At 65.1% G+C, this 26,207-nt stretch overlaps 9 protein-coding genes across 9 annotated transcripts; 5 read left to right on the forward strand and 4 right to left on the reverse strand.

The window, feature by feature from the left end:
- Nucleotides 1-3,222: 3,222 nt before the first annotated feature.
- Nucleotides 3,223-4,874, forward strand: EMIHUDRAFT_434230 (hypothetical protein). The gene is made up of 2 exons (XM_005784510.1): nucleotides 3,223-3,885; nucleotides 3,955-4,874. Exons 1-2 carry the CDS (start codon nucleotides 3,460-3,462, stop codon nucleotides 4,579-4,581), a joined length of 1,053 nt encoding a protein of 350 aa, XP_005784567.1. The 5' UTR covers nucleotides 3,223-3,459; the 3' UTR covers nucleotides 4,582-4,874.
- Nucleotides 4,875-5,365: 491 nt separating this feature from the next.
- On the forward strand, nucleotides 5,366-7,233 carry EMIHUDRAFT_434233 (hypothetical protein). Its single transcript, XM_005784511.1, has 4 exons — nucleotides 5,366-6,095; nucleotides 6,262-6,303; nucleotides 6,370-6,659; nucleotides 6,731-7,233. The coding sequence occupies exons 1-4, from the start codon at nucleotides 5,460-5,462 to the stop codon at nucleotides 6,984-6,986; spliced, it is 1,224 nt and encodes a 407-aa protein (XP_005784568.1). The 5' UTR covers nucleotides 5,366-5,459; the 3' UTR covers nucleotides 6,987-7,233.
- A 1,313-nt stretch (nucleotides 7,234-8,546) lies between these two features.
- On the reverse strand, nucleotides 8,547-9,421 carry EMIHUDRAFT_202747 (hypothetical protein; the record flags this gene model as incomplete). Its single annotated transcript, XM_005784512.1, has 3 exons — nucleotides 8,547-8,601; nucleotides 8,675-8,955; nucleotides 9,044-9,421. The coding sequence occupies 3 exons, from the start codon at nucleotides 9,419-9,421 to the stop codon at nucleotides 8,547-8,549; spliced, it is 714 nt and encodes a 237-aa protein (XP_005784569.1).
- Nucleotides 9,422-9,697: 276 nt separating this feature from the next.
- Nucleotides 9,698-10,627, forward strand: ARL3a (ARL3a, ARF-like GTPase; the record flags this gene model as incomplete). Its single annotated transcript, XM_005784636.1, has 5 exons — nucleotides 9,698-9,742; nucleotides 9,826-9,937; nucleotides 10,017-10,220; nucleotides 10,319-10,465; nucleotides 10,550-10,627. Coding segments are annotated over exons 1-5 (543 nt in total). The 5' UTR covers nucleotides 9,698-9,740.
- A 2,328-nt stretch (nucleotides 10,628-12,955) lies between these two features.
- Nucleotides 12,956-13,596, reverse strand: EMIHUDRAFT_202750 (FAD-linked sulfhydryl oxidase; the record flags this gene model as incomplete). The annotated part of the gene is made up of 3 exons (XM_005784513.1): nucleotides 12,956-13,133; nucleotides 13,256-13,350; nucleotides 13,423-13,596. The coding sequence occupies 3 exons, from the start codon at nucleotides 13,594-13,596 to the stop codon at nucleotides 12,956-12,958; spliced, it is 447 nt and encodes a 148-aa protein (XP_005784570.1).
- Nucleotides 13,597-14,597: 1,001 nt separating this feature from the next.
- Nucleotides 14,598-16,684, reverse strand: EMIHUDRAFT_99115 (hypothetical protein; the record flags this gene model as incomplete). Its single annotated transcript, XM_005784514.1, has 7 exons — nucleotides 14,598-14,861; nucleotides 15,014-15,127; nucleotides 15,276-15,404; nucleotides 15,502-15,568; nucleotides 15,645-15,751; nucleotides 15,820-15,943; nucleotides 16,050-16,684. The coding sequence occupies 7 exons, from the start codon at nucleotides 16,682-16,684 to the stop codon at nucleotides 14,598-14,600; spliced, it is 1,440 nt and encodes a 479-aa protein (XP_005784571.1).
- Nucleotides 16,685-19,755: 3,071 nt separating this feature from the next.
- Nucleotides 19,756-20,760, forward strand: EMIHUDRAFT_202754 (hypothetical protein; the record flags this gene model as incomplete). Its single annotated transcript, XM_005784515.1, has 1 exon — nucleotides 19,756-20,760. The coding sequence occupies one exon, from the start codon at nucleotides 19,756-19,758 to the stop codon at nucleotides 20,758-20,760; it is 1,005 nt and encodes a 334-aa protein (XP_005784572.1).
- A 1,913-nt stretch (nucleotides 20,761-22,673) lies between these two features.
- On the forward strand, nucleotides 22,674-24,452 carry EMIHUDRAFT_63547 (hypothetical protein; the record flags this gene model as incomplete). Its single annotated transcript, XM_005784516.1, has 1 exon — nucleotides 22,674-24,452. The coding sequence occupies one exon, from the start codon at nucleotides 22,674-22,676 to the stop codon at nucleotides 24,450-24,452; it is 1,779 nt and encodes a 592-aa protein (XP_005784573.1).
- Nucleotides 24,453-24,948: 496 nt separating this feature from the next.
- Nucleotides 24,949-25,641, reverse strand: EMIHUDRAFT_58000 (hypothetical protein; the record flags this gene model as incomplete). Its single annotated transcript, XM_005784517.1, has 4 exons — nucleotides 24,949-25,091; nucleotides 25,165-25,231; nucleotides 25,297-25,435; nucleotides 25,532-25,641. Coding segments are annotated over 4 exons (459 nt in total), but the record flags the coding sequence as incomplete, so codon positions are not given.
- Nucleotides 25,642-26,207: the final 566 nt, after the last annotated feature.

The raw sequence follows: 26,207 nt of genomic DNA on the forward strand, positions 1-26,207 counted from the left end.
CCGCCGCTGCCGCGGCGACCAACAGAGACACGAAGTAACGGGGGTCGGAACCCAACCGATATCTCGTAGCCCCCCCCATTGGGGAGAGCCCGCTCCGTGGTCGCCAACGGCGGCGACTGCGAGGCGAGCAGCGCGCGCGGACGACGAGAGGCGGGGGCTGGGATTCGCGCGGTGTGGCGCGGCTGAGGGGGGTGCACGCACTCGAGAGGAGGAGCGACAGGGTCGCGCGGTAGGGTCGCGAGAGCCTGCGGGGGGCCGAGGTGGGAGAAGGCCTGAGTGAGGTAGGGGACGCGGCCCGAGAGACGGGGCGGCTGTGGGGTGGTGGGGCTGTGAGCATGCGTGCGCGGCGTCCCTCCGTGTTGAATGTGACAGAGAAACGAGAGATATTCCGTCACAGGGCAGTGGCTCAAAAGAGAGCACCACCGACAGATTCAGCTGGGAAGTGGCGCGGGGAGCGGTGGGGCACACGCCAGGTGGTAGACTCACTGAGTCGGCCAATTCCTCCTGCAGGCAGGTTGACGGGCCGCGGTCAGCATCTACCGCAAGCGTGGGGTCTGGTGAGGGCGATCGTGAGTGAGCCCGCAGGTAGGAGGAAGCGTCAATGACCATTCCTGGCAACCACCGCAGGCTCCCAATGTAGCAGGGGTAGCGTGTGAGAGCGCACCGGGTCCACCCGTCGGACGTTTTGAGGCGGCCTCTCCGGCCTATCCAGAAGAAGTTACCGAAGCACGCCCAGAAAGAAGAATTTACGCGAAGTAGCCGGGTTGACAGGCGGGCGACATTTGACGACGTCGGGGATCACAATGTGACGACCAAAACGATCTCAGGGGCCAGGGTGAGACAACAGGTCGGGGTGCCACATGGGGCGCACCACAGACAGGCGTATTCTAGAGGGAGAAAAGAAACGGGGAATCAGGGGCCCCGCCACGAGAAGTGCGTTCTGGGGATCAGAGCGTGCAAGGCGGCTAGGGATGAGGCCACAAAAGAGGCGCGCGAGGCAAGGAGGAGACGCGGGGAACGGAGAGACTGGGACGACTGGACACGAGAAGACAGTGTCAGTGTACAGTGAGCCACCACAGGCGTCGTTGGCGCACATACGCTCGCGCGGGAGAGTTTAGCCGCGAACGGGGCCATGCTCTGACGGGCTCGCGAGCGGCGCGCACCGCGGTACAAGCCGGCGCGCGGCGGGCGCTGGGAGCCTATTCACAGAGGGCTAACGGGTATTTTTTCGCTTCGCTGCGCGGCCTGGGAATAGGTAGGTAGGTGGGGCACGGAGCCTGGCGATTGGCGCCCGCAATAGGTAGGTAGGCCGGGCGTTTTGGTGCGAGTCATAGCGCACAGACCCCCTATCTGGCTAGGAGCCGGAACCCTGTAGGACTGGAGGACGGAGCTCACTCTTGCCATGGCGACCATGGAGAAGGGACAGGTCGTAGCCTGTGGCACCGGCCTGTCGACGAAGATCGGCACGGTCGTGTACTTCGACCGCAAGAAGCAACTGGTGCAAGTCAAGTGGATGCTAGGGTCGGGCGAGGACTCGAACGACTTCTCCGAGCACAGCGTCGGAAAGCAGTCGAAAGGGAAACGCCTCCGCGTCGCCACACCCGTCGACCATAGCGCGTTCCGCGAGGCACACTACTGGCGTCCGCGCCGCTCGCCGCGCGGGTCCGCACCAGCGGTGGCCGGCGAGGCGGCTGGCGAGGCGGCTGGCGAGGCGCCTTTCGGCCGTCCCGCAAAGGGCGTCGCGTCGGCGGGCTGCACCCACCCGCCGTCCCGAGGCCACGCGCCAGCCGAAGAGTGCGACGATCCCGAGCGCAGCGCGGCCAAGCGCCACAAGCTCGTTACCAAGCCGTGCCAGCTGGGCTCGCCCTCTGGAGCGGCCAAGTCAAAGCCGCGTGCGGCGGCAGTGTTGACCGCGCCGCAGCAGCCCCTCTCCCAGGCGCTCTCCCTCCCCGCCTCTTTCTTGCCGCCCCTCGCCCCGCCGCCGCCCCTCTCTCTGCCGCCGCCCCTCGCCCCGCCGCCACTCCTCACGCACACCGCACCACCGCCTGCTTGTAGTTGGGCGACAGCAAGCGGCGGCACGAGCTCGAGGAGGAGGAGGAGGAGGAGAAGGAGGACGTTGAGATGAGCGAGGCGGAGAGCGGCGACAACGTCGTCGGCAAGGAGCTCTCGATCGAGCAGGAGGGGGGCGGCCGCCGCGTGGCCACCGTCGTGGCGCACTACCCGAGCACCGGCCACCACCGCGTGCGCTACGCTGACGGCAGCGGCGGCGCCGAGGACAGGGTGCTGCTCAAGGAGGTCAAGTGGGACTACCACCGCAAGCAGGACTCGGACTCGCCCCCGGCGGTGCAGGACTCGGACTCGGAGGCGCCTCCCCGAGGCGGCGCGTGCTCGGGTGCTTGCGCATGACGCGTCCGTTGCGTGTGCGCCGTAGGGCCTGCTCGAGGCGGCGTGCTCGGGCGCATCGAAGAACGCGCCGCCGCAGAGGTCGAGCAAGGCCCCGGCGCCCAAAAGCCCTGGCAAGGAGCCCGAGCGGCGCAAGGGGTTTGTGCACCCCCCCCCCCCCCCCCGCCTTCGGGTGAGATTTTTCCAACCCCCCATCCCCCAACAACGGGGGCCCCAATAGACGGGAAGCGGCCCGCCACATCCTATCACCCCCCGCGCAAGGGAGTCCTCCGGACGGATCTCCCAGCGGTAGGGACTCTTTCTCCCCGGCTGCGTCGTGGCTAGGCTCCCCCCCCCCCCACACACACACACACACACAATCCACCACAGCCGCTCCCTCGCTGCACCCGCCAGCACACACACCCCCTCTCCCCGTCTCGACCGCGCGCAGGCCAGCCGGCCCCAGCGCGGCCCCCGCCTCCGATGCGCGGCGGGCCTGCGCCCGTTGCGGCTGGCCCATCTCGCTTGGGATTCCCACCTCCCGCAAAACTTGCGGCCAACCCAGCTGCGCGCAGAGGGCAGTGTCGCTGCTCGGCGAGGAGATGGCTGGCACCTGGGAACAAGCGGGAACCCGGAGGGGAAGCCGGAAGGGAAGCCACAACGGCGGCGCGCGGGCGCCGCTCTCGGAGGAGGCGGCGGTGTGCTACGCGGCGGCGCTGCAGGCGGCGGCGGCGGAAGGGAGGCGCTCTCTGAGTGTCCGCGACACGTCCGTGACGTGCCATATAGGAGGCGACGCAGCGCAAGGCGGCGGCGGCGGCAGAGCGCAAGGCGTCAGAGGCGGCGGCATGTGCGTACGAAGCCTCCGAGGCGGACCGGGCCGCGCTCGTCCGGGAGTTCGTGGAGCGAGTGCAGCAGCTGGGCGTCGCCGGAGCCGCCGGGCATCTCGAGATCGTCGTTACCGCCGACACGCAGCAGGGCGCTGCCAAAGGCCGTCGCGATCCCATCCTGGCGCACGGCGCGGTGCCGCAAGAGCTGCCGCTCAAAGACTTCGCGCAGCTGCCGGAAGTGAGCGATGCCATGGCCCGCCTCGAGCCAGAGGACGCGATGCAGGTCGTCGTGTACGCCGCATCGTGTGGCGACCTCCTGTCGCGCAACGGCACCGGCTACGGCACCTTCTACTTGCTGCCGCCGGATGTGGCACGGGACTGCGGCGGCTCGCTAGTGTCGGGGGGCGAGCACGTGTGGCTGACTGAGGCCAGGCTCGCCGCTGTCCGCGGTGCTGATCCACGCCTGGCGGAGGCGCTGCTCCGCTTCCGCAACGTCATCGACGACGCCATGCTGGCGGGCGGCGACTCCAAGGCGGACCTGAAGATGCACGTCAAGGTCGAGCACGCGAAGTGCGACCACCGCCTCCAGTGCCTCTGCAGCAGCAACCCCAGCAACGCGGTGTGCCAGCCTTGCCCCGGCTCCGACGCCTCGGATGCCACGTTCGAGCTGCACCGGGTTAGCGGCTCGGCGAAGTGTCAGTAATCTCCCGTGAATCAGCGCTTGATGCCTACTATTTGTGAACAGGACGCCGCTTGCCCTGAGGAGCGCGACCGGTGGGTCGCCGCGTGGCAGCGGACGCTGGTGAGCGGCCTCGCGCACGCGCTCTTCGAGCTGCTCGCCACTCGCTGCCCGTACTCGCCCCGCGCCTCGTTCTTCATTTCGGGGGGCAACCAGACCGCCGAGCAACGCGCACGCACTGAGGCGCTGTACGCCGAGGCGCAGCTCGAGGCCAAGCACGAGTCAAAGGAGACGAAGAGAAAATTCCTCAACAATCACGTCGAGGGCCTGGCGAAGGCCGAGGCGCACGGGCTGGGGCGTCCTGGTCTGCTGCCGGCGTGGCAGCACGGCAAGGGCGGCTCGCTCAGCCGGCAGCAGCTGGTGCGGCAAGAGGGGATGCGCACCGTCTTGCTCGCGGCCGTGCCGCTCGCCCAGCTGAGCCTCCCTGCCGGCTGCACGCGGCGCGATGCCCCATGGTATTACGGCGTCGCGTCGATGCTCATCAAGAACGAGAACGGCGTGTCGGCGTACGTCATGTCGGCCGCTGCGCGCGGCGCGTCGCTCAAAGGCGTCGAGGGGATCGGAGACCTCTTTGGCCTCCGCGCGGAGGCGGAGCTGGGCCTCATGCACGCCGTGCCGCGGCAGCCCGCTTGATGGCGTCAGCCTGAGGCGAGGCGAGGAGGCGAGGCGAGGGACGGGGCAGCAGCGGGGCACGCAGCGGGACCTGACAGCGGGGGAAACGACGGGGGGGGGGGAGGCTGACGGCGCGCGAGGAGCGTGCCCAGGTCGCAGCCGACGCGCAGAACGAGCGGCGAGTTCGCACATGTGCATGCACGTTTCGCGTATGCGCGCACGTTTTGGGTGGAGTACCGGCGGAGGGAGCAGAGTGCAGAGAGGGATGTTTGCGTTGAATGTTGTACTTCGCGGATTGTTTTGAGCGAACAAAAGCCGTAGTTCGGGATCTGCGCCGGCGTCGCGCGAAGGAGGCGGTCCTACGACTTGCTACTAGCTACTTCGCGACGTGGCACGTGCAGCTGCAGGCGCCGCACCGCCGCAAGAAGACTTGTACGCGGTCTCAAAAGGAGAAAAAAATCGCAGACACGCTTGCACAGGCCCCAGATGCGCACCTCGGCTGTGCCCATTGCGGGTCCCCCCGCCGGGTTTCTCTCTTTCAATTTATGTAGCTCTTACGAACATACCCGAGGGTGAACTGCTGACTTTCCTCATACTTTTTTTGAAGAGAGGTTTATGTTAAATAAATAGAGCAGACAACCCCTGGTCTTAGGTATATCAACCCCTGGTGGGATTAGGGCAGCAACCCGACGGGCAGACCCCGCCCCGCTCGGAGGGCGTGCACCACACAGCCCCCCGGGGGCACACAGCCTTATCAAGGTTTATGTTCGTGTCGGACAAGTCTCTTTTTATCCCGCCTGCTCTCCTTGCTATTCCGCCTCCTCCGCGCTCCCTGCTCGCCGCCTGCGCCAGCTGCGCCGCGCCTTTGCCGCCAGTCGCTCCCCGCTGCCCACTCCATCATGACCGATCCCGAGTGCGCTGTCGCCGGCGTGCAGCTCGTCGACGACCAGACCTCGCACACGCTCCTCCTCTTCCTCTCCTTCCTGCTGCTCTCCTTTGTGGGCGGCGCCATCGCGATCGCCGGCGCCATGCCGCCCGACCCGTCCGTCCACTGGCCTGGCCACTCGTGGATCCACTTTATGAAGCGGCTGCACGTCATCTTCTCGATCGGCTGCTTCCTGATGAACCTCTGTGCCTGCTTCTTCTCCATCTTCGCCCTCCACCGCACGCTCGCCGGCGGGTTTGACATGCGCGGCCGGTCGGCCGCCGAGGTGCTGCTGCGGGAGCTCGAGTACGAGTACGTGGCGGTGTCGGTGTACTACTTTGCCGGGATGATGCTGCTCATGGGCCCGGTCGGCATACGCTGCTTCTGCATGGTGCAGCAGGGCCTCCGCTCCGACACGCTTGCCGCCGCGGTGATGTGCCTGATCGTCGGCGTCGTGCTGCTGATCCTCTCCTTCTTCAACGCGCACCTGGTCCACACGCCTTTCGCCTCGTTCGCGCACCTCTGCCTCCGCTTCATCGAGCTCTCGCTCGCCCGCTGCTTCGGCGGCGGCAAACCCGCCGTCACCTTGCTGCTCGCCTGGACCTGCCAGGCGCCGCTGCACCGCCTCGCCTCTCCTCGCCTCCCACTGCGGCACTCCTAGCCGCGCCGCAGCTCCACTCCTCGCCTCGCCACACCGCCACGCGTCGCATCTCACCACGCCTCGCCTCGCGCCGCCTCGCACCACCGCCTTCCCCCCCCGCGCCTCCCCTCGGCAGTGCGTCTCCGTCGTCCTCGCTGTCTGCTCGCTGATCGAGACGGCGGCCGGGCGCTGCCACGCTGCACGCCGCAGGAGCCTCTTCGGAGCCCTCACGCTGCTCCTGTAGGTGCCCTGGCTCTACTACCGCGAGCTGTACGCCGAAGAGTCGGCGCACGCAGACTCGGACGCCGCGGCAGCAGCCGCGGCCCTCCCCTCCTCGGCGGAACAGATGCAGCGGCAGCAGCTGCAGCCGTCGCAGCCGGGCGCGGCGGCGGCGCGGCCCGCGGGCGTGTGTGGCAGCGGCAGCAGCTCGGGTCGCGTCTCGTGGGAAGGCGGCGCCGTCGGCGGCCTGTCGCAGCTGCGCAACGTGCGCGGCTCAATGGGCGAGGTGCTGCAGTCCATCTCCGAGCCGGACACGCGCGCCACCAGCCGCGAGGGGATCCCTCGCCCCAGGACGCGCCCGAGACCCGCTCCTCCCCCACCCGTAGGCCCGGCCGCGAGGAGGAGGACGGGCGGCACGGCTCACCGCCAATGCACTGCTCCCCGCCCGCAGCTGCGGAGCGACACGCCGCAGCCCCCGCCGCTTGGGCGCCGGCGCTCGCCGCGGCCGCCGCCCTCGACAACCCGCGCTGCCTCACTTCGCCAAAGCTCGCCAGCGGCGTACGCGCCAGCGCCGGCCTGAACCGGCGTCAAAATTCGGTGGCGTCGTCGCTGGCAAGCATCGACAGCTTGGTCGTCGACTAGAGCCTCTTGCGCGCGGCGACCGCGCCCTCGCGGCCACGCTGAGGCTACCGGCCCAGCCATGGCCCTCCCGCCATCTATCACTACGCTCCGACGCCAGCGGGCCGGCTGGTGGCCCCGCCGGCTGTCGACGCGCGCGGTGTCTCTAGTCTGTTTTGGCTGTGGGCTCGCGCCCCGGGTCTCTGCGCCGTCGCGGGCGGGGCTCCACCATGTTGCTAATACATGATTATGTGGTGTGCGTCATCCGCCCTGCTCATCTTTCGGCATGTCTCGCGGGCATGTCATGTCGCCACTCTCCACTGGTGACCACTGAGGTGACGAAGCGATGGACACCCGCGCTCCCTCTGAGGCGAGCGTATAGATTATTGCTGGACCTCGTCGTGGTACGGCAGCGCTGGCAGGCGCGATGAGCCGCCGCACGCAGGCGGACCTTGTGTATGCGGCGAACGCTTAAAAAATGGGTGCTCTACGTCACTTTTTTGGAGTAACCGTAAACCGATCGTCGTGCCGAGGCCCGAGCTGGCCGTGTGACAGCGATTTTGGTAGTTTTTGGCGGCCGGGTTTTGCACCACAGACTTTTTGCAACTAGATTTGGGGGGTATTGCGGGTTCGGGGTTGGGGGGCGGGTTAACACCCCGCGCCTCGCGCCTGGGCCCCGCGCGTACACACCGGCGCGCGGTGTGTGGGGCAGTCTCCGCAGACGTCCGTCCCCTAGGCCTCCCCCCCGCCCCGTCCCGGCCGACCCCGCCCCCGGCGCCCGTCGCGGCGCACCGCGCACGAGAGCGGATAACGAAGCCGTATACTGAGGCCCCGACTCAGGCATGGAGGGACGGCGAGATAGGCGAAAAGGACTTGCCGGAGGAGGTGATGGCTATGACTTTGGACCTTTGCGAGAGGTGGCGAGCGGAGCAAGCGCGGTGTAGGCGCGCCCACGCGGCGCAGCGGCTCTCCCGCGACCATAGCCCCTCCCGCAGCCGCAGCCGTAGCCGCAGCCCCAACTCTTGCTGCTCTCTTCTAGTGTCGGGTAGTGACCAGGGGGTGAGGGGACGGATTGAAGATCCCTCACACCAAGATCGTGCAGGGCGGGGACACATGTCCCTAAATCCCATCTCGTCTCAGAGTTTGACCGTTTTTATTTATTTATTTCCCGACTCAGGATGTGTATACCGCCGGTGCGCGGTGGGCGGTCGGCGGGCCTATTTACTCAGCCGCGCCGGTTCCGGGCGTTCCGTGCGGGCCGAAGGACCCCTCGCTCCCGGCTCGCGCGGCCACGCTTTTTTTACTTTCACAGCTCTTTCTCACACGTTTCAGTTTTTTCAGACGCAGCAGGCAGACGCGCAACTGTGCCACTCTCGGCGCGCGCGTCTCACATTTTCCCACACGTGGTGCAGGAGAGAACACGCAGACAGTGGGTCCGTACTTTGTGTCTGGCGGCCATTCGCTCCCGCATCTACCTAGCTAACCTACCCAGCGCTACACACCATCTCTGCCCCCCCCAAACTCTCAAAAGACAAAGAAGCTCGGTCTTCGTTCGAAAGCACCAGCACCGCGGCACCGGACCGGTCACCGCACGGATTGGAAGGGGACGGACCGCCAATGCCGAACAAAGACTGACGGTCTTGTGCGATTAACATGCTGGGCGATCTCCCGCCGCCGCGCGAGATTGCAGCGGTACCGCCCTTGGCAAATACCGCGGCGACTCAGCAAGCAAAGAGGCACCTCCGCGCCCGTCCCCGCCGACCGCACGCTCGAGATCCTTGCACGCCTCCAGCTCATACTGCTTGATCTGTTGCAGCCGCTCAATCGCCGATTCCTCTTCCTCCCTGTGCAAGGACACCGCCTTGTCGGCGAGCCGGCGGCGCTGCTCCTCTACCATCAGCCGCTCCTCGCTCTCGAGCTGTAGGCTCTCTTCGTACTCCATCCGTTCCTGCATCCGCCGCCGCTGCACGTCGGCAGCGTGCTCTCGCATCACCTGGCGGCGGCACTCAAGATCTTTGTGGAGGGATTGTGGAGAGGCATTCACAGGTGGGGGGGGAGGGCGGGAGGCGCGGCGCCGGCACCTCTGTGACTTGGCGGTTGCGCTCAAGCTGCTGCTGCTGCTTGACGCGGAGATAGTCATTGATGAGCGCGCGCTGATCTCGCATGACGGCCGCGTCGTGCTTCTTCTGCGCCTGCAGGGCGTCCAAATTCGCCTGCACCTTGCCAGACATCTCATTCTTCGACGCCTGCAGGGCTTCTCGTCTGCGATCTCGCTGGCGCTCGCTGCGCTCCGCCTCGAGCTGCTTGCGCAGGTGAGCTCGCTCGTTGCGCGCTCGCAGCTGTATGATCTGCTCCGCTCGCTTCCTCGTTTCCTCAATCTTTTTCAGAGCCTTGCGCTCCTCTTGCCCGAGTTTCTCAAGTCTGTTGCGCAGCAGAGTCACATCTGACTCCGCGCGCATGCGCGCATTGCGGATGTTCAGAATGTGCGAACCGGAGCCAGGCTGGGGGCTGTCCGCGCTGCTCATGGTCAGCGAGCCGCCTGAGCTGCTGTTCGCGCTCATGGACTGCACTCGGCGCAGACCCTTGCCAGGCCGTTTCGGAGTTGCGTTCGCGTGACAAAAAGAAGATGCCGCGGTTCGGCTTGCCGCGGGAGCCCTGGATCACACAGACCTACACATTTCTTGCTGTCATTTGTGTTCACAGCTGAAGCTTCGGTTACATCGGAAGATCGGAACATCGGTTGCAACGGCCGCTCTGTGCAGAGCGCGCCACTCTGCCATGTGTGCTGCCGCGCGCGCGCACAGCGCGGCGAGTCTGAGCGTGCTGCTCTGACAGATTTTCGACCTGCCCTGACCCTGCGCAGGGGTCTCCTAACGCTGCTGCGCAACCTCAAGAAGGACGAGAAGGAGCTGCGGATACTGATGCTGGGCCTGGACAACTCGGGCAAGACTACAGCGCTCAAGCAGCTGGCGGGGGTGCCAGCGACACTCGTGCACCTCCCGTCTCCGTGGTCGGTCGCCCGCCAAATCACCGCATCGGGGCTGCGGATCGTAGGAGGATGTCAGTCAGATCACGCCGACGCAGGGCTTCAACATCAAGTCGGTGCAGCAGGCGGGCTTCAAGCTGAATGTGTGGGACATCGGCGGCCAGAAGCACATCCGCCCCTACTGGAAGAATTACTACCAAAACACAGACTGTGTCATCTACATGGTGGACTCTGCTGATAAGCGGAGGACTGACGAGGCCGCGGAAGAGCTTGTGAGCCTCGCCGAGCCCGTCCCTGCCTTTGCTCCTATCGCCGCCACTACATCGCATCGCATCGCAAGCGTATTGAGTGGTGCCCTGACCTCGCGCAGATGTCCCTGCTAGAGGAGGAAGAGCTCAAGAGTGTAGCTGTGCTGGTGTTTGCCAACAAGCAGGATCTGTTGGGCGCTATGAGCGCGGCGGAGGTCATGAAGGAGCTCGAGCTAACCAGCCTGAAGGACAGGTGGGTGCACGTGCAGGCGCGAGGCGCACCCCCTTGACCGACCTACCCTTCTTTACTCGTCCGTCCACGGGTTGTTCACATTTCATTTTTGCTGCTCTAGGCCTGCTCGGCAAAGACGGGCTCAGGCCTGGAGGACGGGCTGACAGAGCTCATGAGAGCTCAGCGTGGAGAACGATGACCGCTTTGACAAATCGGAGTGATAAGGGGAATTAGAGAGAGCATCGGCGGGTGCCGATGGGTTCGGCTGGTGGAATGGTTGCTGCACCCGTGCCCCCGTGCTGGCCGTGCAGGACGCTCAACGCACCCTGCCGGAGCGAACACACACCTCAGCGCAGCCGCCGTAACACACCACAGGTGCAGCCGCCGGGAGGAGAAAAAATATAAAGGTTGCGCGCGGGGGGTTCACCTTTTTGCACAGCGAGTAATAATGGGGTGCCGGGGGGGGCGACCCCCCGCGAGAGACAGCTGACCCTGGAGAGAGTGCAGCACTGCAGCAGACCCTGGATACCGACACGGCGAGCGCCCCTGCAGTGTGCTGCAGTGCACACAGCGGCCGCGCCCCGCGAAAGAAGAGAAGTTTACAACAAAGCTCCCTCGCACGACACTGGCCACGGGACTGGCGCGCAGAGTCTCGCTCGCGCGGGTCTCGGGCCGGCGGCTGAGCCCTGGTCTGACAGCCTGACAGCAAACCCCGGACAGCGCCTGACAGTGCCCGACAGCCTGACAGCGTTGACAGCACTTCTCTGACAGCCTGACAGCACGTATCTGACAGCCTGACAGCAGAGTCTGACAGTCGAGGGGCTCTGTCGCTGTCAGGCCCTAACGTGACAGCCTGACAGCTGCCCGACAGCCCGACAGCACACAGTGGCCTGACAACAGCGCTGACAGCCCGACAGCCCGACCAGCCCGACAGCAGCACAGACCATACACAGGCCGTGCAGCCTCTTTCTTGTGCCCCATGAGGGTATAACAAAACTATTACATGCAAAGACATGTAGTGATGGGATGGTCATGGGTCTCTCCTAGGGTCTCTCTCTCAACCCTCCCGCCCCACCTCTGCGGACCCGCGGCTGAGGAGCTCGACTTCTACATGGATGATGATGACGGTGACCACGCCCTTGCCGCCTGTCACACACACACACATAAGACGTGCATCCTCATCTCTCCCTCTTCTCTTTCTCTCCGCAGTTGCGGTGCTCTTCACCATGGAGGATAGCTCCAAGGTCTTTGCCATCGGCAACATCGAGCAGGTGGCCGTCGCCGACGGCACGGTAGACGCGCGCCGCGCCACTGGCAGCTCGAGCGCAGAGTACCTGCGCCAGCTCTCGATGAGTCAGCGCAGCAACGGGGTCTTCATCAACGACCCCAAGGGCCTCTTTATCCTCCGGTGGTACCGTGAGGTGAAGGGTGACGGGACCCCCCCAGACGGCCCGCGCTACCAGAACAGAGCGTGCAAGTACTACAAGCTGACGAGCGACAACGATGGGGAGGCCTTCCGCTGGACCAGCAACTACCAGATCATCAGCAAGGTGTACCTGAAGAAGCACTCCAGTCTGCCTCTCTGCTATTCTCTCAGTGCGGCAGACAAGAAGATGGTGACGTCCACCATGAAGAAGATGGTGGGACCGGAGGCAGAGTAGAGACTAGAGTATGTGTGCAGTAGAGTCCTGCTGGTCTCCTCTTGATAGTGTCATAAGTGTGGCTGGTGTGTGTCAGAGCCTGACAGCACCCCGACAGCACCACCTGACAGCACCTGACAGCAACAGCCCAACGTCTGACAGCAGCAGCAGCCTGACAGCTCTGACAGCTCCGACAGCGTCTGACAGCAACACCCGACAGCTCTGACAGCACCCGACAGCTACAGAGCCCCTCGACTGTCAGACACGCACCCGACAGCACCCGACAGCACTGACAGCACCCGACAGCTGGTCTGACAGAGGCACCTGACAGTGCCTGACAGCTGCCCGACAGCCCGACAGATCACCTGACAGCACCTGACAGCCTGACAGCCAGGGCTCAGGCCGGCGGCCGCCGCCCGCGTGCCGCGAGCATATGCTACCAGGTCACAGTATGGGTTCGGGACGTATTCACAGCAGTGTGAAGGTAGGGGACGAAAAAAGAAACCCCCGGAGTACCAGTATGGGTTTCTCTGTTCGCCCGCGGAGAAGAAGAAATCCAGGCTGAATTTCTTCTGACTTCTCTTCGCGTGGCGGGTGGAAAAAAAAGGGTGGGTGCAATCGAGAGTGGGCGCGACCGCAATCCCACTGGATTGCGTTGATTGCATGTGATTGCATGTGATTGTAGTCGAACTCGGCGGTGACCGGCCCCGCGCCGGCGGCATGTGGGCCGTTGTGCCAATATGCGACAAAGAAGAGAAAGCAAAGCGAAAAATCAGATAACCAAGGACCGGAGTTTGACAGGGCTAACACACCTGGCCCCGAGCACGACGGTGCTCAGCCGAGCGCCCGAAGCCACACAGGGACAACACAATTTATATTCTTAGTTGTTAGTCTATCGCGGGGCCTGAGCTCTCTGCGCCTTCTTCGTCGCAGCGCGCGCCTCCGTCGCGCCAGCGCGCATCGAGCCTGGCAAGCGTGCACGGGAAGACGGGCTTGCCCAGTTTGGCATTGACGGCGTTGTGCTGCTCGCACATCCACAGGCAAAATTCCTCGCGCGAGCCCAGCCTGCCAGCGGCGGTGCGGAATAATCATCGGCGCGGGAGGGCGGCGCAGTAGGCGGAGCGGAAGCACGCCGTGGTGGCGAGGCCTCCACCTCGCTCCGAAAGTCCGCGGCGCAGTGAGAGCACGCGTAGAGCTCGCCGAGCGAGCGAATGAACTGCTCAGCCAGGGTCTGCTGCGACGGCGAGGCCGTCTCCGGGTAGTAGGCGGCGGTGGTGTGGAGCTGCGGGCACGAGATGGCGCGCACGTCACGGCGATGCGCGCTTGTCGCGATCCGTCTGGAGGCGCAGCGCACCAGGGTCCACGTGTGTCGTCCGAGCTCCTCACGGTCCGGCGGGCACTCGGCCGAGGTCGCAGCGGTCGCAGCGGGAGCAGGCTTTGGCTGCCCGACGGCGGCAAACATCGCACGCATCTTGTCATTCTTGGACGCGCATATCTTCTCCTCGCACGGCGGCGGAGCCGGCGCCATGCGAACGGCGAGGGGCGACGTAGGAGGGCCGCAGCGACGACAACGCGACTGGCGATTCGCGGCGAGCCGGTTTTTCTTTTATTTAGATACGACCGATGAATCTTCCGCGCGTCAGCTCGCGGGAGAAATTCTTAATTTTTTCTGTCGACTTCTGCAGCCCGCGCGGATTCGGGACCGCACAACGAGAGGTTTGCCTCGGGTTGCCTCGGGGGAGAGGCTTCTGGTAGAGGCACCGGGGGAGAGCGCTTCGCCGAAAATACATGCGGCCAGCAACCGCCCTCCTGCTACTCCACGTGCACGCTGCCGCGAGCGAAACGCAGGCGGCCGCGTGCCGCGCCGGACTCTCTGGAGACTCGTGTGCCGGCTTTTGCACGCAGCGGAGCAATCGGTCCACAGACCAGTCGGCGGACTTGTGCCGCTTATGCAAGTGCCGCGGCTGCACGCACTGCCGAGGCCCGGGCAGACGAACGGGTAAGCGGCCGCCGAGCGTGGCCTCGCAGACAGCGAGGCCGTCGCACGGCCGGCCAAGCGCGGGCGCTGCAGATGTGGGTGCGGTGCGACACTGGGTGCGTTGGGACGCGTTTACGAGCAGGACAGTGCTGTGTCTGTCGCTCTTCGCGGCGCTGGCGATTGCGGCGCATGCGCTGTCGGGCTGGGCGGTGATCCGGGTGCTGCGGCGGGCGCCACCGGCTGCGCCGCGCGTCGTGCATCTCTCTGAGATCGGCGCTCTCCCGAGAGAAGTGATGCAGCAATGCATACACAGATATGGATAGTTTCGGCTGTGGAAAGGATCGCGTCGTGAAATAGTCTGCACCGGCGCCGGCGGGCTTTTGCCATGTATCGACCACACCGGCGCGACATTGCTTTGCCATGTATCGACCACACCGGCGCGACATTGCGAGCGCCAAGCTCGAGAGTGACCGAGCGCAGGCCTGTGGCTCCTCTCGCCGCGCCGGAGGGGCCGCGCGGAGCAAGTTGCATTGCAAAGGTGGCAAGCGGGCTCAGAGGAAGCCTGATGAGGGGCGCCAGCAGCCGAGCGGGTCGGTGAGGGAGGAGTTTGGCACGTACTGCCACGGGCACTCGAAGAGGCGGTGCGCGTAGTACTGCTGGCAGAGCTCAAGGCCCTCCTCGACTGGGCAGCGCAGGTTGCTGCCCGCAAGCACCGGCGTGCGGGCCGGGCTCGGGTCCGTCTCCGGGTGGTAGCGGCAGATTGTCTGTGCGCGCGGCGCAGCCTTCCATGCGGGCTGCGTGCGGCGAACCTCGGCCTGAGGGGAGGGCCGACGGGATGAGGTGAGGCAATCCTGGGGAGGCGTGCGCTCCTCCGCCTCCGCGCCACTCCGGGAGGGAGGGAGGGGGAGGGTGCTCGAGGGGGGGGGGGGGGGGGCAAGGGGCGGGGCGAGGCCTGGAAGTCTGCGACGCGCCGCTCGAAGGCAGGTCCGAGGGTCTGCAGCTTTGCCACAAACCCCTTGCCGTACTTTTCCCACATCGCGACGTCGCGAGGGGCGACTTCCTTGACGAGCGCGCGGCACGCCTCGAGGGGCTCGCCGGTGGGCGGTGAGAGGGGAGGCGGGAGAGGGGAGGCGGGAGAGGGGAGGCGGAGAGAGAGGAGCGAGAGAGAGAGCGAGAGAGAGAGAGAGAGAGAGAGAGAGAGAGAGAGAGAGAGAGAGGCGGTGTTAGACCTCCATGTCGGGGCAGATGTCCGCCTTGCCGCCCCTGAAGCCGCCCTTGGCCTTCGGGCGGTTGTACTTGTAGGCGAGCACCGGCAGCCCGACCATGTCCGCCGCGAGGAGGAGCGTCTCGTCGAAACGCTGCGTCGTGCCTGCCGCGCCAGTCAGACGGCTCCGATGCGAGAGGGGGGGGTGCGATCGGGTGGGGTCCGGCGGTTGAAGGTGCGCTCGGCGGTACGCGGGAGGCGGGCGCGCCGACGACGTCGAACTTGGAGAGCATGTTGTCGAGCTCCTCCCAGCCACGCCTACGGGCCGCCGCCGCGGGCGTGACGTGGACGCGTCCGGCGGCCGCGCGCCGCCGCTCCCGTCAAACGGCCGCACCCGCCCGCGGGTCCGATGGTCCTGCGGCTGGCGTGGATGCGGCCAGAGTACTCTGCGCCCATCGCCGTCATGCCGCGCACCATGATGGAGGACTGGAGGTTGGGCACCTGGTGAGGACGGGACAGTGGCGCGGGCGGCAGAGTGGTCCGCCCGTCTGCGTGGGGCGCTGCTGCACCTGCCTCGCCCACTCCGAGAAGTTGCGACCCCACTGCGGCTGCACTTCCCCCTTGGTCAGCGCCTCCTGTATGCGGAAGGCCACGCCCCACTTGTAGAAGGAGAGGTAGTACGCCAGCGGCTCGCTGCGAGGCGGCGAGGCGGCGGAGAGGTGGGCGAGGCGGCGAGGAGGCGGAGAGGTGGGCGGTGTCCGACTCTGCGGGGCGCGGGGCGCGGCGAGGAGCGGCGCACCGCACGCGCGTCATCAGCGCGATCGGACACCGCACGCCCGCCGCCTGGTACAGCTGCTTGAGCCTCACCAGGTCGGAGAGCGGCCGGTTGGCAAACTCCTCAAAGCCAAAGTGTGCCTGCAGAGGGGCGTCGGTGGCAGGTGGCGAGGCACGGGTGTGCGGAGGCGCCGTCTTGCCTCGTCTGGGCTGCGGCGACGGGAGGAGCGGCGCCTCCATCATGATGAAGTGATTCGGCGACCTCTTTTCAGCAACGGCCCGCTCCGCAATCCGCTGCAGCACGGCAAAGTCTTGTCTCCAGAGAAGCTGCGTGTAGCCCTGGTAGAGCCCGTACCCGAGTCGCTCGTTCTCGAGGAAGATGTCACGCATCGTCGAGCCGCCGTTCTTGTGCACGTGCCGGTCGACGATGATGGCGCAGCGCTCGCGCTCGCCGCTGCTCCAGTTGGAGCGCGTGAAGGTGGCTGCGCGCTTCGGCGAGGTGACTAGGCCCTCGCCCGACGCCCACGGCATCATGAGCGACGAATCCCCCGCGGTACAGTAGCCGGACGGCTCCTTTCCGTGCCACAGATCCACGTTCCGCTTCTGGATCTCGTGTGGCGTCCGTCGACGACGCTGCTCTGCGATGGCGGGCTGACGCATCGCCCTCCGCAGGTCCGCCCCTCGCTTCTTTCCCGGTGCCGCCCGCAGGCGACGCGATTGGGACGCATCGTCGTGGGGCATTTCGGGCGGAGCAGGAGCTGGGAGCCAGGCACGAACCTGGTTTGTGACTTGCGGCCCGCCTCAGCGCCCAGGCGCCAAAACTCTCTCCGTATGTTTTGGGGAAAAGAATCGCCGCGTCTTCAGCAGGGAAGAATTTGAAGTTGCGCCTCTCCCGCATGGGTTTGCGGCAGGGTCGTTTTTTCGGGATCCATCGCCACGACGTAACGCGTACGACGTCCGTCCCCACACATCCCTCATCCGTGTGCTCTCTCTCATCTCTCTCTCTTCTCTCTCTCCGTGTATGTCCGACATCGCAGAGCACGTCGCCCTTAGCGCAGTCTTCGGCACCGCTGGCCTGCCAACTTCAGAGGACACGGTCGCCGTCTGCGTCAGCGGCATGACCCGCACGCTCTTCGCCCACGCCGTCTCCCAGTCCCTTCGTGAGCACGTCCTCTCGGCCATCCACCGAGATGGCTTCGCCTCGCAGCTCTTCATGACCGTCGTCGGCGACTGGGCCGCATCAGCCGCCGTGGCGAGCGCTACGGAGCAGCAAATCTGGGGCCTCTACGCGCCGCAGGGCCTGCGGCTGCTGCAGGATGTGGGGTGGCCGGCGTACGAGCGCTCCACGAAGTCCTGTCGTGTCCCGCGTCCCCGAAAGGTCGCGCCGCCGCACCTGCAGGGGCTGGTGCTCCAGTGGCTCGGAGTGGCGTCGTGCTACGCGCAGGTTGAAGAGGCGGAGGCAACACGGCGCCAGAGGTACGGCTGGCTGCTCCGCCTGCGGACCGACCTCGTCTACTACGGTGACCTGCCCTCGCTGCGCAACCTTCCGAAGAGTGCGGTCTACGTCCCGGCGGCGGGCATGACCATCGACTCGGACTGGCGGTGCATGAATGACCACATATTTCTTTGCCCCAGGGCGCTCTGCCGACCCTACTTTATGCAATCCGAGCTCCGCACGAGCAGGCACTGCCGCAGCACCGAGACGAGCGGCGAGGACGCTGGAATCATCAATGTCGGCACCTGCAAGTCCAACACGCCGCACGATCGGTGCATGCTGTACGCCCACAGGGACGGCGCGGAGCTCACGCTGGGCTCGCTGGTGCGCGACGGGCCGCCGGACCGCCCGTTCACGCTGCCCCCGGGCATGAGGTCGGGGCGGGCGCGGCTGCACGCGACGCACTTCTACCTATTCTACGCGGACGCGCCGCCCGTCGTCCGTGACGGCGCAGCCTCGTGCGGTCTCATCAAGGAGATCAAGTGGGGCTACTCGATCGCACGCGGGAACGAGAGCCACGGCGGCGTCAACTGCAACTCGCGCTGGAACGAGTGGATGAGCCATGACCTCCGCGGCCCCTCGCGCTCGCTGCTGCGCGCCCTGAATGCGTCCGAGCCGGAGCGGCTGCAGTGGCGGCAGCGCTGCGAGGCGGCAGCGCGCACATGGGCTTACCCTGGGACATTCTCGCGAAATGGGTGCTGCTAGCGGGTGGAGGTGGCGCCGCGGAGGCCGTCGCAAGCCGCCGTTGAGATTTGTTGGAAATCGCGAACCCCGAACGCCACGCGCGCTTGACTGCATGCATGTACTCTCATCCTCCCCTTCTTGTCGTGTGCGAGTGCGTCGACAACGCCCAGTCGTCAGAAAGAAAGAAAGGAACCTAAGGCCCTTGCCCTGCGAACGCGCACCCCCGGGGCTAGGGCTCTCTTGCCCGCAACCCGATCCCGATCATCCGGCCCGCTGGATGCGCTTCTCAGCTCACCGGCCCTGGATGTGAGGCTAATGACTGCACTCCAAGTGCTCCAAGTGCTCCAAAGATAAACCCAAAGGAGGGATGGGAGGACGGCACGCCGCTACCACACAGGGATTACACGGGAAGGTAGGTAGGTAGAAAGGTGAAGAACAGCCAGGCTCGGACTGGACACCAACGCGGTAGTATGGGTGGACGCCGGACAGATGATGACGACACGCACACGAGCGACACACAGACACAAACAAGCTCACAAGACACACAGCCAGCTGGCTGCCACACACCCTGAGTTGGCGTACACATAACTCAAGGCCACATCCTCCCTAAAGAAAGAAAACACGCAACCCAAGGGAGGGATGGGATTAGCCTAAGCACGTTTTTCTCGCCAAGTACTATCTATATTCTTTTGCTTATATTCTCGCCAGACCATCTATATTCTCGAGAATATTCTCGAATATTGAGAATATTTTCACCACGCGAGAGGTCAGCGGACGCCAAAAATCGCTCTAAAGTAGAGGTTTGTGCTCCCAAACCGCTCAGGAACGTCCAAAACTTAAAGATTTCCGTCTGCATCGACCCAAAACCTACTTTTGAGGGGGCAAAAGAGCTGTTTCGAGAAGCTCTAGTCAAGACCGTTCTAGACGCCGCGATGTAACGGCGAGAATATTCAAGAATATCTTGAGACTCGAGGTCAACCAAGGTCAAGGGCTGAAGAAAACTCATAGATTCTTGAGAAAAAGCCGCGCCGGGGCATCTATATTCTCGAGAATATTCTCGAATACGAAAGTGCGCGGGACCATCTATATTCTCGGAGATATTCGAGAATATTGTGCTTAGGCCAAGGATGGGAGGACGGCACGCCGCCACCACACAGGGATTTTAAGGAGAGGTGTGTGATGCGCTAGCCGTCGCCCACCCTAGGGAGTCTGCCTCTTCCTATCTCTCTTCGCAGTCTCTCGCCGCTTCTCGCTGCAACCTTCATGCCACCTCGCGGTCGTCCCACTCTCGTCGTTCTCTCCCTTGTCATTTCCTCCTCTGTCGCGTCGTTCTCTTCTGCCTCGTCCTGCGACGCCGCCGCCTGCCGGTCCCTTGTTCTCGCGGCTTCTTTCGCCTTTCGGCGCAACTCCGTCCTCCTCGCGGCGTATCCTCCCTGCGGCGTTGTGCCCGCCATCGAATTCTTCCCCTCAGGCTGGCCCTGGGTTCCCTGGCGCGAAAGGCTCAGCCGTGCGGCCGGGGAGAGCTCGCCTCACCGAACACACCAAGGCCGTAATGCTCCTCGACGTGCCCCAGGAGTGGTTCGCCCTCGCGCTGGTCGCCGCTCCTCTCCTCGTCACCCTCTGCTTCGTCCGACGCATCGCCAACCGGCCCGACCACGCCCAAGCGGTGAACCTCTTTGTCTACCCGATCAAGTCGTGCGCCGAGGTGGCTGTGCAGAGCGCCACGGCCACGCCGCGCGGGTTCGAGGGCGACCGCCTCTTTCAGTGCACGGACAAGCATGGCAAGTACTGCACTCCGCGCGACGACGACAAGGCCCGGCTCTTCAAAGTATCGCCGCGCTACGAGGGAGAGAGCCTCGTCCTCAGAGCCGCAAACATGCCCGAACTGCGCCTCGCGCGTGACGCAATCGCCGCGCGGGTGCAGTGCGAGGTGTTGTGCGCGCCCAAGCCGCTCACCCTTCTCGACGCGGGCGACGAGGCGGCCGCCTGGCTCGAGGCTGCGACGCAGATCCCGGGCGTGCGGCTGACTGGCTTGCCTCGCGATTCGGACCGAGTGGTGGTGGTGAACCAGGACCAGGGCGACGCGGTCCCGACCTCCGGTGCCGCACCCGTCTCGCTCGCCGACGAGGCGCCTTTCCTGCTGACGTCGGTCGAGTCGCTCGCCGACCTGAACGCGCGGCTCAAGGCGCGCGGCAAGGCTGCGGTGGACATGCAGCGCTTCCGGCCGAACATCGTGGTCGGCGGGCTGCTGCCGTGGGAGGAGGACACGATCAAGCGCCTCGCGATCGACGGCGTCGAGTTCCACGCCTGGCAGCGCTGCGGGCGCTGCAAGATGACCACCATCGACCGGCAGACGCTGAAGCACGGGCCGGAGCCGCTCGCCACCCTCTCCACCTTCCGCGAGCGCGATCACGGCCAGCGTAACTTCGGGATGCACCTCGTGCCCGCAGAAGGCTGGGCCGGCGCCGGGCGGGTGTCGGTGGGTGGCAGGCTCGAGGTGCTCGAGTACCACGAGGAGCGGCGCGCCGAGTGGCTGCGCCTCTTTCGCGGCCAGTGAGGCATCCCAGATGTTCACCAGAAGCGCCGGTTGCGCGTGTGCACCAGAAGCGCCGGTTGTGCGTATATGTGTACGGAGGTACACGGTGCTCCGACTGCAGCAGGCCGAAGAGCTGTGTGGGGTGCACATGGCCGTCGCCGCCGCGACTCTACGTCGATCTGAAAAATCCATGCGGCGGTGTCCCACCCCCGGTCCCCGCGTGAGCATCGCCACGACTACTCCGTGGGCGCACGAGCCACGACGCCACAATCGATTGAACTCGAATCATGCACACGCGCGGGGTCTCCTCGCCGTAACATCGGTCATCGCAACAACCAACATCGGTCATTTCATACCCCTTACCCGAGATTTTCTGTTTCAGATTCAGCATTTACTGTGAGTAGTGAGTCACAGTGTGAGTACCACCCTGCCCAGGTCGCTGGGGCGGTTCTCCGCCTCGGGTACCCCAGCGGGTGCGATCGTGCGATTGTGTGTGTGTGCGGGAGTTTGGTTTCGTCGGGAGGGGAGCAGGGGAGGGGCAGGGAGGCTGCTCACCCGCGTGCACTGGGCCAGTGCTTGCACTTTGAATGCCGTGGGGCTCCTGCCCGTGTGCGGGTGTGGAGATGCGAGGGTCGCCGGCCCTTGCCCCACCACTTTCTGCGTGTGGAGATTTACCTACCTTACCTTACCTACCTTACCTGTGAGTGTGTTCCCAGAGTCCAGAGAGGTTGTTTATCGCTTTATTAATCGCAGTCATCGCCAGGTGCATGCGCAATGCCAATGGGAGCGAAGACGTTGTTCGCGTCCCTCGCTTACCTTTCACGTATATCAAGTTAGGTTAGGTCAGAAAGGAAGGTGAAGAACAGCCAGGCTCGGACTGGGACTGGACATCAAGTATCATCATTCACCCCCCACCCCCCACCCCCCCCCCCGAAACACACAGACAGACTAAAGAGCGCAGCCAGCCAGCGCAGCCAGCCAGCGCAGCCAGCCAGCGCAGCCAGCCAGCGCAGCCAGTCGAGAGAGACTCTTCTCTTCTTGTTGCCAGTTCGTGGCAGTCCTCGCGGGGCATGTCGTCTTTTTCTCGGAGAGCTCGGGAGAAAGCTGTTCTCGATGATCTCAGGCCCAGTGAGGTAGTGCGTCAGACTATCCCGGATCCTGCTGAACAAGCTCCTCTTGTAGCTCGATCGGTCACACCGCAATCACCGACGAGTCTCCTGGTGAGATGATTGATGGAGAGAGAGGGGGGACGACACTGCTTCTGCAGCGTGCACCTCGATCCTGTACCGTGTTTGTTATGACCCCCCCCAATGAACACACCAGTGTGAGGGAGGGCGAGACGATCGAGGGGTCCCGTACCATGCGGAATCGACCCTATCCAGTGCTCAAGAAAGCACTTACTTGGAGCAAGCACTTGGAGTGCAGTCATTAACCTCACATCCAGGGCCGGGGAGCTAAGAAGCGCACCCAGCGGGCCGGATGATCGATATCGGGTTACGGGCTAGAGAGCCCTAGCCCTGGGGGGGTGCGCGTTCGCAGGGAAAGGAAGGGCCGTAAAGTAAACACAGGTGTCCGAAAGCTGTGCTCAAAATTGAAATGTTCAGCGCTGACGTTTCCCTGTGTGGACGTTACAGGTGAGCGAGAGCGAGTCTCAGCACCCTGCCTGCCGTGCCTGGCCTCAGCCTGCAGCGGCGCCTGACCGAAGGAAGTCGGTCACCCGGCTCTTTGCTCCCGTCATGCCAGCCGTCGGCTCGCAGCAGTCGGTCATCCCGCCAGGCCTCCCCAAGCTGCCGGGGAACGGCTTCAAGGACCCGACCGCAGTGCACTATGCAAAGACGCACGTGTTTGATGTCCAGAATGGCATCCCTGCCATGAAGTCGACGGGGTCCATCATGCCTCCCTCGCCGCCGCCGAGGCGGGGCGGCGCTGTGCTGATGCAGCCGGCCACTGCCTTCGCCGGCGCCAATGCGCTCTCGCCAACCAAGACGCAGCCGGCGCAGGGCTCGGAGGCAGCCACCCCGGCTTGGATCGCCTTCGACCGCAAGGTGCTCCGCTTCAACTGCCACTTTGACGAGGAGGTGCACGAGTCGCAGGCCGAGGCGAGCCGCGTGCGCAAGTGCATCCTCTACTACTACCTCGAGGACGACTCGATGCACATCTGCGAGCCCAAAGTGGAGAACTCAGGGCTTGGCATCGACCCCACAAAGTCGGCCGTCTACCTCAAGCGCCACCGCGTCCCCAAGCCCGAGGGCGATTTCTTTGGTGCGACCGACCTCAACATCGGCTTGACCATCGACATCTACGGCCGCGTCTTCACGCTGACCGACTGCGATGGCTTCACGCGAACATTCCTCGAGAAGCTCGGGATCGAGGTGCCGCAGGCGATCGAGGAGCCCACCGACGGGTACACCTCGACGCGCGCGGCGGTCAAAGCTCACGTCGGTGGCCGGCCGCGGCCCGTGAACGACGCGCTCATCCGCGGGGTGGAGGCGAGCCTCGGCGCCTCGTCGCACCTCCTCGAGGGCGACCGGCTGGGCCAGTTCCTGGACAACGACCGCAAGGTGCTCCGCTTCTACATGGCATGGGACGACCGTAAGAAGCTGTATGGCGAGCTGCGCCCCTTCATCCTGCACTACTACCTCGCCGACGACCACATGGAGGTGGTCGAGGTCAAGACGAGGAACAACGGGCGCGACCCATTCCCGCTCTTTGTCAAGAAGGGCAAGGTTTACAAGAACATCGACTCGTACACGAGCATCGACTCGCCCACTACGCACACCACGCAAAACATCGGGCGGAGCGGCCGCGTTGACCCGGCCACGATGGAGGCATTCACAGAGGCCGACTTTGGGATCGGAAAATCGATCAAGGTGCTCGGAGTCGAGTTCTTCATCCACGCGTGCGACGAGTTCACGCGCGACTACTACCAGAAGGTGCACGGCGTCGAGCTGGTCGACGTGCCCTTCGTGTACGAGGAGAAATGGGAGCGGCCCAAGATGCCCGTCCCGCCGCATACCGGTTGGGCCGCCATCGGCAGCGAGGAGGACTCGCTTAACTCGATGCAACACCTCGTCCCAAAGCCGCCCAAGAAGGACATGAAGAAGCTGATGGACAAGGACGGTGTCATCCTCCGCTTCCTGGCCCGCTTCGAGACCGAGACCGAGGAGGACACCGGGCGACAGTTCGTCATCAAGTTCTATTGCGCCAACGACACGATCGCCGTCTTTGAGCCGCCCCTTAAGAATTCGGGCCTCGTCGGCGGCAAGTTCATCGAGCGGACCACCCTCCGGAAGGCGGGCACGCAGAAGGAGGATGGCACGTGGGAGTTCTGGCTCCAGGGCGACTTCTACACGGGCGCTGTGGTCGAGCTCAACGGCTGGCGCTTCGTCATCTACCAGGCGGACGAGTACACGCTCTCGTACATGGAGGCCCACCCGGAGCAGCACCCGATGTCGAGCATCGCCTACATCTGCGAGCAGGCGGCGCCGGTGCTTGCGGAGAAGAGAGAAGCGCTGCTCGCCGACTTTGCGGCGGCGGACCCGTCGGAGAGCGGCTACGTCAATTACGAGCCCTTCCAAGCCGCGCTGGCGGGAGCAGGGATGGAGCTAAACGACCAGGTCCTCGTCACACTCCTGCGCCGTTTCGACGTGCGGAAGGACGGAACGGTGAGCTACCGCGAGCTGATGAATCCCGACAGCAATCTGTGGAAGTGAGTGCGCCATGGTGGTGGGATGCGCCACATGAGGCATAGAGCACTTTGCGGCTGCGCGGGTTGTGCGCGCGCGGCATGTGCGATGTGGGTGGACGGCGAGCGCGACGGCCCCCGGCCCCGCGCGCTGGCGCTGCATCGCACATGCACATGCGAGGCTGCGCCGCGCAGCGCCGGCCGGCCGCCGGGCCGCCCTGCGTATGGGTGTATGTGGTGGCGCGCGAGTCTTTTTGCGGGTGACGGGAGGAGGAGTAAACGTACAGGGGCTGTGTGTAAAGGCTAAAGCGAGCTGCGCGAACCGCACCCCCACGCGTGCAAAGCGCGCCGGGGTTGGGAGCCGCACACGCTAAGGAGTGACACTCGCTGCTGACAAGCGAGATATGTTGGCTGGAACGTGCCCACGGCCACACAACGTACGGGAATGTGCATGTATGCAGTTGCCGCGCCGCGGCTCATACTGGGGCGGTGGCGGCTGCCCCTCGCTCCTCAACTCGGGCCCTCCACTCGCCAGACTTTCCGCCAGACTTGCGCAGGAGGCGCAGCTCCGAGATGACAATCCCCTTGGACGCCGCCTTGCACATGTCGTACACGGTCAGCGCGGCGACCGACGCAGCCGTCATCGCCTCCATCTCGACGCCGGTGCCTGCGGGGCGCGCCGCGGCCGCGTCAGCAAGCCCCGCGCCGGCAGCACCGGCCCGCCTCGCCGCGCCGCACACCCGCGGCGCACGAGGCGCTCGCGGTGATGTGCAGCGAGTGCGCGGCGGCGTCGAGCTCAAAGTCGACCTGCTCAGGGGCTCAGCTCTCAACCGGAAGGGCCTCGCGCCAAGGCCCCCGGCTGCGGGCGGCACCGACGCGTGCGATATCAGCAGCGGGTGGCAGAGCGGAATGAGGTCGGCCGTCCGTTTGGCAGCGAGCACGCCCGCCACGCGAGCGACGGCGAGCACGTCGCCTGGTTCGAGGAGAGGTGTGTCCGTCCACGGCAGCTCACTGAGGTGCTGAGCTTCACGGGCCGGCAGGGCGAACAGCCAGGGCAGAGAGAGCGGTGCAAGCTCGCCTTTGGCATTGTCAGAGAGCGCCTCGAACGCGGTCGGGCCAAGCTGCACCGTGGCGCCGGCCACCGCCTCGCGCTTTGTCGTCGCCTTTCCCGACACGTCGACCATCGAAGCTGCTCCGGCCGCGTCAATGTGGCTGAGAACGCTGCCGCTCGCCGTCCTGGCGCCCGCTGCGGAGGCCCAGCCAACAGACGATGACAGCCCGACCACCAGCTGGCGTGCGGCGGCAGGAGGACTGCGGGAAAGGCATCGCATGACACCGCTGCCGCCTTTTGGCTCGGGTTCGGTACTCGAGTGGGGGAGGGAGTGCTACGGGCGCTGGCATTCCCGTGGAACCCATCGAAGACGAGCCCTCGCAAGTCGCTGTGCTCCGCCAGGCAGTAAAGATACACAGCATTATGAAACGGTGTACCCGCATTCGACACCATCACCCCTTTCTAGCACCTCCGCTCATTGGGTCATGCATGGGACATGGCTGAATTTGAACTGCTCCTCTTTGGGGCAAGCGGATTTTGCGGACGGCTGGTGACAGCTGCTCTATCCGGCTACAGGGGTGCCTTCCTCGGCCCTCTGCCCGATGACTTTCGCGGCTGCGTGCGACGATCTGGCATACATACGCTCTCGTCGGGCGCTCTGATGAGACAAAGCTACGTACGCCAGGTGCATGCGCCATGCCGAATGCGGCTGCCCGGAGAGCGTGCCGGTGC

The sequence above is a fragment of the Emiliania huxleyi genome (assembly GCF_000372725.1).
Source record: "Emiliania huxleyi CCMP1516 chromosome Unknown EMIHUscaffold_17, whole genome shotgun sequence".
NCBI lineage: Eukaryota > Haptophyta > Isochrysidales > Noelaerhabdaceae > Emiliania > Emiliania huxleyi.